At 42.7% G+C, this 13,312-nt stretch overlaps 1 protein-coding gene across 9 annotated transcripts in view; it reads left to right on the forward strand.

Moving 5' to 3' along the window:
• Positions 1-10,821: 10,821 nt before the first annotated feature.
• cmn (calymmin) overlaps positions 10,822-13,312 on the forward strand; it is a 74,599-nt gene continuing 72,108 nt past the window's right edge. For all 9 annotated transcript variants that reach the window (XM_042305171.1, XM_042305170.1, XM_042305177.1 and 6 more), the window contains exon 1: positions 10,822-10,971. In XM_042305171.1, the coding sequence (XP_042161105.1) occupies positions 10,899-10,971 (73 nt within the window). In that variant the 5' untranslated portion in view covers positions 10,822-10,898. The remainder of the gene's footprint in view (positions 10,972-13,312) is intronic.

Below are 13,312 nucleotides of genomic sequence, written 5' to 3' on the forward strand. Positions count from 1 at the left end.
AACATACTGGTGCATACTGCTGTACTTATATGCTATGTGGTTTGTAAGGACAGTGTAGCTAACAAATTGTCAGCCAACGTGTAAGGTAACTTATTTGAAAAGTATTTACTTTATTACATTGCTCAACATTTTGTTAACATTTGTCATAATTAGTTAAAGCAATGAATTTGTATCCACTATCATTGCACTTCGGCTGCATATTTTCCAGCATTTTCTTTAAATCTGAAAATGATGTGAAGCCACGCACGTTTCCTGAAGAATTTCATTATGGGCCCTAAAGTACGGAAATAGTGTCCTCTGCGTGTATACTTAATATTTTGGAGAATTTAGTAAGACATCCGGGAACTTTTGGCATACTAACTATATCCATAATATGACCAAAAAGCATACTATATACTCAATTCACGTCACAAATAGTACGGTTAGTGTGGGTAGTATGATAAGAAGTTAAGAAGCTCTCACGCATAGAAAAAAAGTTCTCACAAACAGAAAAGAAGTGATATCTCTCCTATGTGCAAATCTTTATGGCAGTCATTTTACTTAAGGCCCTTGGAAATGACCTGCATATCTGCAGTTATTAAAAAAATTACAATGCAATATATCAATTTCCAAATACAAATCAAAAGATGTTTGTTTGTGGATAGTAAATTGCCTTTGTGGAATACCGATTTACATTTGTGGAAAGTGATTTACATTTGTGGGTTGGGGATTTACATTTGTGGAAAGTGATTTACATTTGTGGAAAGTGATTTACATTTGTGGGTTGGGGATTTACATTTGTGGAAAGTGATTTACATTTGTGGAAAGTGATTTACATTTGTGGGTTGGGGATTTACATTTGTGGAAAGTGATTTACATGTGTGGATTGGTGATTTACATTTGTGGAAAGTTATTTACATGTGTGTAGTCGTGATTTACATTTGTGGAAAGTGATTTACATTTGTGGATTGGTGATTTACATTTGCGAATACATTTGACATGATATTTATCCCGTACGTCAGGATGACTGACTGAAGTCAACCAAATCCATTCATCTCCACACTCGACTCTCAGCTGCGCCACATACATCATCAATTTAGGCACCAAGTGTGTCCATATACCTCTCCTGTCTCAGTAACCAGGTTTCCATCCAATCGTAATTCATGCGGCTGAATTACCTGATGCAGTGGCGGATTTAGGTATAGGCGATATAGGCAGCCGCCCATGGCTGCATCTGGTTGGGGGCGGCACGGGCCGCCTGCTCAAAAAAAAAAGTTTTTCTATCGCTCATTTGCACGTCACATCAATGATATTATGTTACCTTGTTGGACTGTGGGTCAATTAACCTTGTCGGAGTGGGCACCCTGATTCTAATCTGTGAGCTAGGCAGGCTACTGCCTGGGAAGGTCTCCCACTCAGAAGTACGAGATGGGGCGGGGGTAGGTTGACCTCAGGTCTCCCCACTGGAAGCCCGAGGTAGGGGGAGCAGGGGAATCTATCAAATAGCACACCTCTTACTATGTACAGTACTAATGCAATTAGTCAAATCAGTCACACTATGAAATGCTACCAAATAAACAATTCATTCATTCATAATACTGTGAATATATAGTTTCACAGCCATATTGTTGCATTTTTTCTGGTTTGTGCAAAATCCATCCATCAGTACTCAGACTGTCCGCAATAGCCTGAGAGAGGCTGGACTGAGGGCTTGTAGGCCTGTTGTAAGGCAGGGCCTCACCAGACATCACCGGCAACAACGTCGCCTATGGGCACAAACCCACCGTCGCTGGACCAGACAGGACTGGCAAAAAGTGCTCTTAACTGATGAATCGCGGTGTTGTCTCACCAGGGGTGATGGTCGGATTTGCGCTTGACGTCGAAGGAATGAGAGTTACACAAGGCCTGTACTCTAGAGCGGGATCGATTTGGAGGTGGAGGGTCCGTCATGGTCTGGGGCGGTGTGTCACAGCATCATCGGACTGAGCTTGTTGCCATTGCTGGCAATCTCAATGCTGCGCATTACAGGGAAGACATCCTCCTCCCTCATGTGGTACCCTTCCTGCAGGCTCATCCTGACATGACCCTCCAGCATGACAATGCCAGCAGCCATACTGCTCGTTCTGTGCGTGATTTCCTGCAAGACAGGAATGTCAGTGTTCTGCCATGGCCAGCGAAGAGCCCGGATCTCAATCCCATTGAGCACATCTGGGACCTGTTGGATCGGAGGGTGAGAGCTAGGGCCATTCCCCCCAGAAATGTCCGGGAACTTGCAGGTACCTTGGTGGAAGAGTGGGGTAACATCTCACAGCAAGAATGGGCAAATCTGGTGCAGTCCACGAGGAGGAGATGCACTGCAGTACTTAATGCAACTGGTGGCCACACCAGATACTGACTGTTATTTTTGATTTTGACCCCCTTTGTTTAGGAACACAATATTCCATTTATTATTCCATTTATGTTAGTCACATGTCTGTGAAACTTGTTCAGTTTGTTGAATCTTGTTATGTTCATACAAATATTTACACATGTTAAGTTTTCTGAAAATAAATGCAGTTGACAGTGAGAGGATGTTTCTTTTTTGGTGAGTTTAAAACCAGTCTGCACACCACCAAGGTGAATTGGTTTAGTCTTGACTCTTGGTTGACAGTGTTGGGGGATGGGTAATGTGCCAAATCAACACAAATTTGTTTCTATTTGTCTTTGTTATTCATTTTTGATATTTATTAGTCTTATTTTTGTATATATTTTTTTATATTTAGATAGTTTTAAATGTTATGATTATTTTTTTGTGTTGTTCCAAATGTCTGAATAAAAATTACAGTTAGGGCAGACTGGCGCTGAAGGGGGGGTTTGCCCAGGGAACCTTGCTAGAACCGCCACTGACCTGATGCATGAACAAAGTCACAGCCCGGGCTCATGGAAACAGGGAATGTCTGTACAATTTCCTACATTTCGACAAGCAATTTGTTCCTTTGACTTGGTGGGATCTTTTTGTGTCAGTAAAATTAATATTATGCGAGAAATGGCAGTGGAAATAGCTTTATGTGCAAATATTGATATAATAACCATCATATCAAAGTAAACTTGGAGCCACTCTGATACTGTATGTTGTGTTGTCCTCCCGGAGAGCATGCAGTTTATTAGGCTACAGATTAAATACATTCTGATGAACTTCACAGCGTCATTAAAGTGGACGTTGATGAGCTTGATGCTCCTTTACAATAAATATCAGGGGTCTTATTCTGGTGACATGGCGATCGATGCCTGGCTGCCCTTTGATAGATAGAAATAATCCTGCTCTTATCCATAATAATCTCATCATGTAGGCTAGCCTAGCTGCATTGTATTTGCAAGCTGTTGGCTAGAGTGCACGTGCCCAGACCAGAGTGGGCACATTTGCTATATAATGCAACAGTTTTTGTGACAAAACCGTCAGTAGAGTTGAAATGGCTTTTTATTCAGTATATGCCAATTTAACCTCAAATTCTTTCTATGTACTATGTCTTCAACCACAGCGTTTTATCCCCAACAAGTCAGTTTGATGGAAACGAAAATGCACATTGTTTTTATGCAGATTTTATAATAGTCACATAATAATCTGTCGCCAATTGGATGGAAATCTAGCTTCTGCAACCAACACATCTCGTCTTTGACGACTTTGTTTTACTTTGGCTGTGTAAGTGTCACTTTTCTTCCTTCTTAACGAGCATACTAAAATTGGGCACAAACAAACCAAATGCCCACTTTACACAACACCTCTGACTTTAAATTCAGCCGTAAATATTTGTTGTCGTCATTCTAGTGCTCGGCCAAACACCACTTCACAGCTCACACTCTGTGCTGCTGCATCCTCCACAGACAGGCCTTTTCTGCAATATTTAATAAAACTATAATTTATGATTTTTGGAAATAGCATAAGACACTGCTTTTAGTTTGTGCTATTTTAAGCAATAAGGCCCGAGGAGGTGTGGTACATGACCAATATACAACGGCTAAGGGCTGTTCTTAGGCACAACACAACGCCGTAGCCGCGGTTTATTGGCCATATATCACAAACCCCCGAAGAGCCTTATTGATATTAGAAACTGGTTACCAATGTAATTAGAGCAGTAAAATGAAATGTTTTGTCATGCCCGTGGTATACGTTCTGATATAGCATGTCTTTCAGCCAATCAGAATTCAGGGCTCAAACCACCCAGTTTATAATGGACAAAATGTACTTGACTGACATGTTTTTAAATTGCTGGATGTATTTATGATGGTTAAGTAACTTCTGGTAATAGATATAGTAAAAATGTTTACACAATTACAAAAATATAAAAAATATTTAAAATCATGACCATGTCCAGGCATTCTCATATGTGCCCTGTAATAAAAATGAACATGAAATAATTTCTCATATTGTTACCAGTTGAAACCACAGAGCCTAGATGGCATCAATCCAGAGCCAAGAGCAACCACTGACTGTTTGCAGTTATTCCATTGGTTTGGAGGAATGAGACTGTGGGAAGGCAAAGAAGCAGGGTGGAATCCACAAATCCAACCTTAACTGGTCCTTACCAAGATATTGTTGAGTTTTTGTACCATCTTGGGGTGTGTAGAGGTGAGCACTGGGCTTGGTGGGAAGCCAAGCGGGTGAGAGGTCTGTGTTGGGGGTTAAGAAGTCAAACATTAACTTTCCCTTGACCCCATAAGATGCGGATCTGGGCAGGCAGTGTGGAATGTAAGTTGAAGGTGAGATAACTTTCTTTTTGCGCCACTTTTTTTGGAAGCATACAAAGAGTCACTCATCCTCTGTCTGTGTGTGTGTATATAAGCTGAGATCATGGAAATTCTTTCACATGCGAAATGAGCTAAGAAAGCAGAGGACAGAGGAGTTAATCTAATTTCATATTGCTGTCATGTTGTATGATCTACCAATTTGTCACAAGTTGTCATTTCCTCCCTAGTAATCAATGAGATGCACAGCTCAGAAAAGTAATTAACGGAGTATCTCGAAGAATAGTCTGGACTGGATTATATAGTACCTGATGTGTACGACTTGGTATGCAACTCCAGTTCTATGAGTGGAGCGGAGCCCCATAGGGGGTTTCACTCCTATTGGTTTATCCAGCTGCCTAAGCAACACAGCCTGAAAATATAATTATGCACGCGCTTCAGCCAATGGGAACCCAGCTGGCCCTACACATCAGCCTCCCGAAAAGTCTTCAGCGAGACGCCAGGGGTCGGTCAGGGCCTGAAGCCCAATGGGGCTCCGCTCCACTCATCGAACTGGAGTTACTTACCCAGTAACCCAGTAGGGCTTCGCTCCTATTGGTTTAGGGCAGAGCAAGCACACTTCCCTGCCGGTCCCAACACTTCCCACATAATGAAAAGTTAGGCCCATGTTCAACAGAAATGTAACACAAAGTGCTACAGCTTACTGTGTCCTCATTCAGTCGGCCACACAAAAATGGTAATGAACTGGAACTGAACCTTGCAGACAGTAATCATGAACCCCCCCCACATGTCCCTCACAAAAAGGGGGGTGACCGGAAAAACACTTGACAGCCCACCACATAGCCCCAGCAGCAATGCCGAGTGCAGACTGTGTAAGAGAGCTCGAGGACATATCCAAAAGGGAAAGTGGCCGTCGAAGTGCCACAGCGCCATAGCACACAAACAGCCGAAGCGATGACCTAAACGTTGCCGTGCATTCCACATAACTGGCCTCTCTCTCCTCCCCATGTGAAGGAGGGGAGAAAGCCCATAGCTCAATGATCTGCGATCTGTACAAACTCTTGATAATGTTAGGCATATAGGCCGGATTAGGACACAACACCGCCCTGTTCAGATCGCCATTGAGACGAGACAGTCGGGTGGACAGAGTGCATAAGTCACTGACAAGCTTAACAGAGATCAGGGAAAGTAACAATGCCATCTTCAAAGACTGCATGTTTAGAGGAATCTCGGTACAGCCAACTGGTTTCTTTACGCATCGCGCGACAGAAACAAACATCTCTCTTGTAAGAAGAAGTGTGTATGCCTTATGATTAATGAGTCGTGGTGTGATCATAACAACATACAGGAACTCAAGTCCTTTTGTTCACCTGACCTAGAATTCCTTACAATCAAACCGCATTATCTACCAAGAGAATTATCTTCGATTATAATCACAGTCGTGTACATCCCCTCCCCCAAGCAGACACCTCGACGGCCCTGAAAGAACTTTACTAGACTCCAAGTAAACTGGAAACCACATATCCTGAGACTGCATTTATTGTAGCTGGGGATTTTAACAAGGATCCCTAAATTTTATCAGCATATCGAATGCGCGACCCGGACTGGAAAAATTCTGGATCATTGTTACCCTAACTTCTGCGACACATACAAAGCCCTCCCTCACCCTCCTTTCGGCAAATCTGACCACGACTCCATTTTGTTGTTCCCAGTGTAATGCGTCTGTGTGTAGCTGGTGTAGAAGAGTCAGGCGCACTACAGCAGATATGAGTAATGTCGCAATTTTACTCAATAATAAATACAATACACGTCAATAATACCAAGGCCACAAATACGGACCGCAATACAATAAACAATCACTCACAAACAAACATGAGGGTTAAATAATGAACAAGTAATTGGGGGATTGAAACCAGGTGTGTAAGACAAAGACAAAACAAATGAAAAGTGGATTGGCGATGGCTAGAAGGCGGGTGACGTTGACCGCCAAATGCCGCCCGAACAAGGAGAGGGACCGACTTCGGCGGAATTCGTGACACCCAGCCTATAGACAGGAACTAAAACGGGAAACGCCCGTGCTCAGGTCTGTTCAACGCTGGTCCGACCAATCTGATTCCATGCTTCAAGATTGCTTCGATCACGTGGACTGGGATATGTTCCGGATAGTGTCGAACAACAACATTGATGTTTACGCTGATTCAGTGAGCGAGTTTATTAGCAAGTGCATCGGTGATGTTGTACCCCCGGCAACAATAAAAACCTTCCCCAACCAGAAACCGAGGATTGATGGCAGCATTCGCGCAAAACTGAAAGTGCGAACCACTGCTTTTAATCAGGGCGAGGCGACCAGAAACATGACCGAATACAAACAGTGTAGCTATTCCCTCCGCAAGGCAATCAAACAAGCTAAGCATCAGTATAAAGACAAAGTAAAGTCGCAATTCAACGGCTCAACCACGAGAGGTATGTGGCAGGGTCTACAGTCAATCACGGACTACAAAAAGAATTACCATCCCCATCGCGGACGCTGATGTCTTGCTCCCAGACAAACTAAACAACTTCTTTGCTCGCTTTGAGGACAATACAGTGCCACCAACACGGCCCGCTACCAAAACCTGCGGACTCTCCTTCAACGCAGCCAACGTGAGTAAAACATTTAAATGTGTTAACCCTTGCAAGGCTGCTGGCCCAGATGGCATCCCTAGCCGCGTCCTCAGATCATGCTCAGACCAGCTGGCCGGTGTGTTTATGGACATATTCAATCAATCCCTATCCCAGTCTGCTGTTCCCACATGCTTCAAGAGGGCCACCATTGTTCCCATTCCCAAGAAAGTTAAGGTAACTGAGCTAAACGACTACTGCCCCTTAGTACTCACTTCCGTCATCATGAAGTGCTTTGAGAGACTAGTCAAGGATCATATAACCACCACCCTACCTCACTCAATGTTAGTGATGGCTGTTTAACAGTCTGATGGCCTTGAGATAGAAGCTGTTTTTCAGTCTCTCAGTCCCAGCTTTGATGCACCTGTACTGACCTCGCCGTCTGGATGATAGAGTGGTGAACAGGCAGTGGTGGTTGTTGTTCTTGATCATCTTTTTGGCCTTACTGTGACATAAGGTGGTATAAGTGTCCTGGAGGGCAGGTAGTTTGCGGTTGCGGGCGGTGCAGTTGCCATACAAGGCATGGATACAGCCCAACAGGATGCTCTCAATTGTGCATCTGTAAAAGTTTGTGAGGGTTTTTGGTGCCAAGACAAATGTCTGTTTTGCCTTCTTCTCCACACTGTCTGTGTGGGTGGACCATTTCAGTTTGTCAGTGATTTATACACCGAGGTACTTGAAGCTTTCCACCTTCGCCACTGCGGTCCTATCGATGTGGATAGGGGGTGCTTACTCTGCTGTTTCCTGAAATCCACGATCAGCTCCTTTGTTTTGTTGAGTGAGAGGTTGTTTTTCTGTCACCACACTCCCAGGGCCCTCACCTCCTCCCGGTAGGCTGTCTCGTCATTGTTGGTAATCGGGCCTACTACTGTTGTGTCGTATGCAAACTTGATGATTGAATTGGAGGTTATACTCCAGGTTGAGTTGTACTCCACTACCTGAAAGGCAAAGCGAAGAAACCTTGTGTGACGTGGCAGCACCTGCACATGGAAGTACGCATCCTTCAGGTCAGCCTCCAGTATCCAGAGGTGTGGACTCGAGTCACATGACTTGGACTCAAGTCAGACTCAAGTCACAAATATTATGACTTGCAACTCGACTTTGACTTTAGCACCAATGACTCGTGACTTAACTTGGACTTGAGCCTTTTGACTCGACCTGCCTTGATACCCTCCCCAAGCCCAAATATTAAAAATTATGCTATTAAAAAAGGTGTGCAAGAGCATCAACTCTTCATTTTATGGATTACAGTTTGAATCGGACAGCAACCAATTAAATTGTGCCAGGTGAGAAAAAGTTGTGCGTGGCAGTGCAGGGGAACGTCGGCGGGTGAATTCAGATGGAGCCCTTGGAAAGATGATACCCAAAATTATTATTTTAGGATATAAAGATGACGTTGTATCATCAAAAAATGGATTGCAACTTGCAAAACATGCGGGAAGAACTTTGTTCGACATTTTAAGCTACACAAAGAACAGTAAGTCGTGGCTAATATACTCGACAGCTATATCATTTATACCTTTGCTAGTGTAGCATGTAGGCTAACGTAACGTTAAATCAATGAGCCTCCACACAGTCAGTCAGTGCGGGAACGTGATCATTGCACCCATCTGTTTTTCCATTTATATTTTGAGGTTGCACATTAGCACGCGGGGCGCACCAATTGGTGTCACCTCGTTAGTCAGTATGTGTTACACCTGTGCAGACTTGTCATCTCGTTAGTCAGAAGGTGTTTCACCTGTGCTAGCCCAGGTGATATTTAAGAGCAGCTGGCCCAGTGCTCCAGTTGCCTTGAGAGATTTGGAGGGTTAACACCTTTAGTTGGTGATCCCTATTTGATTTTTAGAAAACAATCCATTATCTGATCTTCCCTGTTTTTGTTTTGCTCCACTTTTTGGTTTTCTTCCTGTCTTTAAGTTTGGTGTGGGTTTTTCTTTTGTTTGCCTGTTTTTGGGCAAATTTAGTGGGTACTCAAGGTGGGTGTCTTTTAGGTCCCAGTTGTTGTTGCTAGTTAGCTTTCAGTGGACACCACCTAAAACCCCACCTGTTTTATTTTGGTTGTTGCCAGTGAGTCTTTATTAGTCCCCCCCCCTTCTGCTTGAGTGACAATTTTTGGTTCTCTTGCTGGGGAATGTTACATTTGGCACAAAGAAACAAGCCGAGTAAAGACCCTTGTTTCTCTCCTCTGGGGGAACTACTGTGACCGACTCTTTCGCCAGGAGTTCTGCAATATCTGTGTTTAAAGCAGCGACCTTCTCTGGTGATGTCATCTCCACGACCCCCAAAAAAGTGGTCCAGTGAAATTGTGTAGTTTAACCCTTCCTAAGCGTCTGGTCTAGCCAGGCGGAAAGAGTACAGCTTCCCATGAAAGGGAGAGGCAAGTGTGTCAGGTTTTTACAGTTCTTCGGTAATTTGATAGTTGTCTTTCCATGTTTTTTTTTCTCCCGCCATGCGTCTTATATGAAATGTATTATCATGCTATCAGATGCTGTCTCTTTCAAGTCCTCAATAGGCGATTCTGCCTGTGTACTAATAATAATAACAATTTCATATTTGTGTTTTCCTAAAATGTGGGTGCAGTTTTCTGAGTCATTGATGCGTGTTATTTGCTTATATTTACCTTGTCTGTGACTTATGCCTTCATAGTTGATTGATTTACCTGACTGTGTTTATACTATATTTTAAGATGTATATTTTATTTACTTGAGCGTAAGTCTTGTCTTGTCTGAATGTTTTTTTTAGTCGATTTGAAATTATTTAAAGTGTAAACTGTTTGGAAGTTTGTCTTTCACTGGGTTACGTTAAGAGGTGAAAATAATGTCTTCACCTTAGGTTCCTACCTGTAGACGAGAGTCTAGACTGATCCATGTTGAAAATATTTTTTTTAAAGTGGTGTATAGTCAACCCTTTGTCTGTGAATAATGAATTACTAAACTTTGTTGTAGAGTGTGTAGTTATTGCTCCTTATTGTAAAAAAGTTATATTCCCTGTAGTTGTACTGAAGGGATGCAAGTCTTTCATTGGTGCAAGGCTGCATATCATTTTTAGAAAGGTACAGTTGACCAATTTAGCTTGCATGTCTTGTCCAATTGTAAACATTGTTAAGACAAGCTTACTAAGGCTGATTGCCCACAAGTCAGTGCTAAGCAACTGCTTTGGTTTAAGTGCACTCTGTTGGCTTCTTTTTCCCATGTATCCAACCTTGGTGATGCACCATGTGGAGCCCATCAGTCACTGTCCTATTTGGTGAACCCCCTTATCTTAGTCTAAGTGTTAATGTACTTTAACTGTCCAAGTGTGTGTACACCATGGCCAAGGAATTGGGTTGTGGGGCTGTCGTGTTTCCTAGAAAAGGGAGGAGCATCTCCAAAATGGGAACGTCCAAAGCCAGAGAGCTGGTGAGAGGAGGGGCACCTGAAACAAGAGTGTATATGAAGCCTTCACATGCACAGAATATGCCAACAGTAGAGCAGCTGCATTCCCTTTTCTGCTGGTGTCTCTCTCTTTTGGCTTTTTTATTCTGTTGTGTCTCCACCATGTTGGGATGGCTACTTCTACAGACTTTGCTGGTCCTTTGGCTGGCGCATAGTGCGCACCTGAAGAACAATGGTAAGTGGAAGAGTTGTGGAAAGAGAGAAAGGCTCTGTCACATATTTCTCAGAAGTATCAGTGGTTTTGATGGCTAAGTAGATTGGAGTATAGTGCTGGTAACACCAGGGTTGTGGGTTCAATTCCTGGAGGGGCCACATACAGTATGTGACACTCTTAATGTTGCCAGTTCTGTAAGTTGCTTTGGATAAAAGTATCTACATGATGCCAACCTACTGGCAGCAGGGTAGGTTAGAGCGTTGGACTAGTAACCAGAAGGTTGCAAGTTCAAACCCCCAAGCTGACAAGGTACAAATCTGTCATTCTGCCCCTGAACAGGCAGTTAACCCACTAGGCCATCATTGAAAATAAGAATTTGTTCTTAACTGACTTGCCTAGTTAAATAAAGGTAAAATAAATAAAAAACTGACAATCCTCAGAGAGATACTCACAGATGGCAATCTGACCTTAAGGAAATGCAATTGGTTACAAATCCTTCTACAACCTTTTTCATTCTTAGACATTCCTTTTTATTTATTTATTAAACACAGAGGCTTTTCTTTGAGTCTTGAATTGCACCTTCATTTGCAAATATTGTATTGGGCTTAATATTGATTTATTACCTTGGATGTCAGTATGCACGGAAAATGGTGTAGTTAGTTTACACTAGTCTTACATTTTTATGGTGGCATTTTGATCATTTAGATTAGTATACAATTGCTGATAGATTTTATTACAGTAAATGTGTACAATTTAACTTTCTTTGAAGAATTTCATGAAGTCAGTAGTTTGTCACGGGCATGTCTGTTATGAGAAGGTGCAACGCTCCATGACCCACAGCTTTTGAGTTATGAGCGTCGAGACGTGGCCAGCAGGTTATGATGCTGTGGCTCAGTAGCAGTTGGCGCTGAGGTGATTGTCTCTGTTTTATGTTTGTGTAAGTCAAACATAACTACCTTTTGGCTATTTGCAGTGTGGGTATACTTGTGTCACTCAATTACAATTCTTAAGATGTGGACATGTTGGTTTCTGTGGTTCAGTTCAAGTAAACAGCTGTAAAGTAAATGACCTGTTGCTACACATGGTTCATTCAAAAGGCATTATACTGTGCATGTTTATGCAACATTACACTTGGCATACAGTACCACTTGTATAAAACCTCACACATCAACTTTTAAAAAGCACATTTAAAAAAAAAAAACGTCTTTCTATGAGGCAGTTTTCCAGCAGACTCTAAATGGTTGATAAAACTCAGGATCATTAGAGGATCAAGATGATGATAACACAAGGAGTTTATAGATACTTGACAAGTCTTTTTATGTGTTGTGACCATATTATAAGGCATTACACGTGTTATCTAGGTCGAAATACGACCTTCAACCGAGCCTGTTGTAAAGGTCTTTTCCATTTGTTTGAAGGCAAACATGTCAGTTTCACTTGGAGCAGTTAATTACCATTTGTACCATTTACATTTTTAAAAAAAAACCTGGATTGGTTTTTAAGGAGCCAGACACCTACAGTACATGTATAAAACATTCTGGTTTTGTGCCCTCTAAGATCTGATGTGAGATGCACCGCTATTTAGATTATCATACAAAAGGGGTGTGGTAACATGGGTATTGAAACACTTGGAGATGGGTGGTAATGCTGCATGACGATTCAAATACGGCTTGAGTCTGCAAACAATATCAAATCAAATCACATGCGCCGAATACAACAGATGTAGACCTTACAGTGAAATGCTTACTTACGAGCCCCTAATCAAAAATGCAGTTTTAAAAAATACGGATAAGAATAAGAAATAAAAGTAACAAGTAATTAAAGAGCAGCCGTAAAATAACAATAGCGAGACTATATATAGGGGGGTACCAGTACAGAGTCAATGTACGTGGGCACCGGTTAGCTGAGATAATATGTACATGTAGGTAGAGTTATTAAAGTGACTATGCATAGATGATAACAGAGTAGCAGTGGTGTAAAAGAGGGGGGCATTGCAAATAGTCTGGGTAGCCATTTGATTAGGTGTTCAGGAGACTTATGGCTTGGGGTTAGAAGCTGTTTAGAAGCCTCTTGGACCTAGACTTGGTGCTCCGGTACCACTTGCCGTGCGGTAGCAGAGAGAATGACTAGGGTGGCTAGAGTCTTTGACAATTTTAAAGGCCTTCCTCTGACACCGCCTGGTATAGAGGTCCTGGATGGCAGGAAGCTTGGCCCAGTGATGTACTGGGCCGTTCGGACTACCCTCTGTAGTGTCTTGCGGTCGGAGGCCGAGCAGTTGCCATACCAGGCAGTGATGCAACAGTCAGCATGCTCTCGATGGTGCAGCTGGGGGAATAGGTTTTGTCGTGCCCTCTTCACGACT

The sequence above is a fragment of the Oncorhynchus tshawytscha genome, linkage group LG24 (assembly GCF_018296145.1).
Source record: "Oncorhynchus tshawytscha isolate Ot180627B linkage group LG24, Otsh_v2.0, whole genome shotgun sequence".
Taxonomy (NCBI): domain Eukaryota; kingdom Metazoa; phylum Chordata; class Actinopteri; order Salmoniformes; family Salmonidae; genus Oncorhynchus; species Oncorhynchus tshawytscha.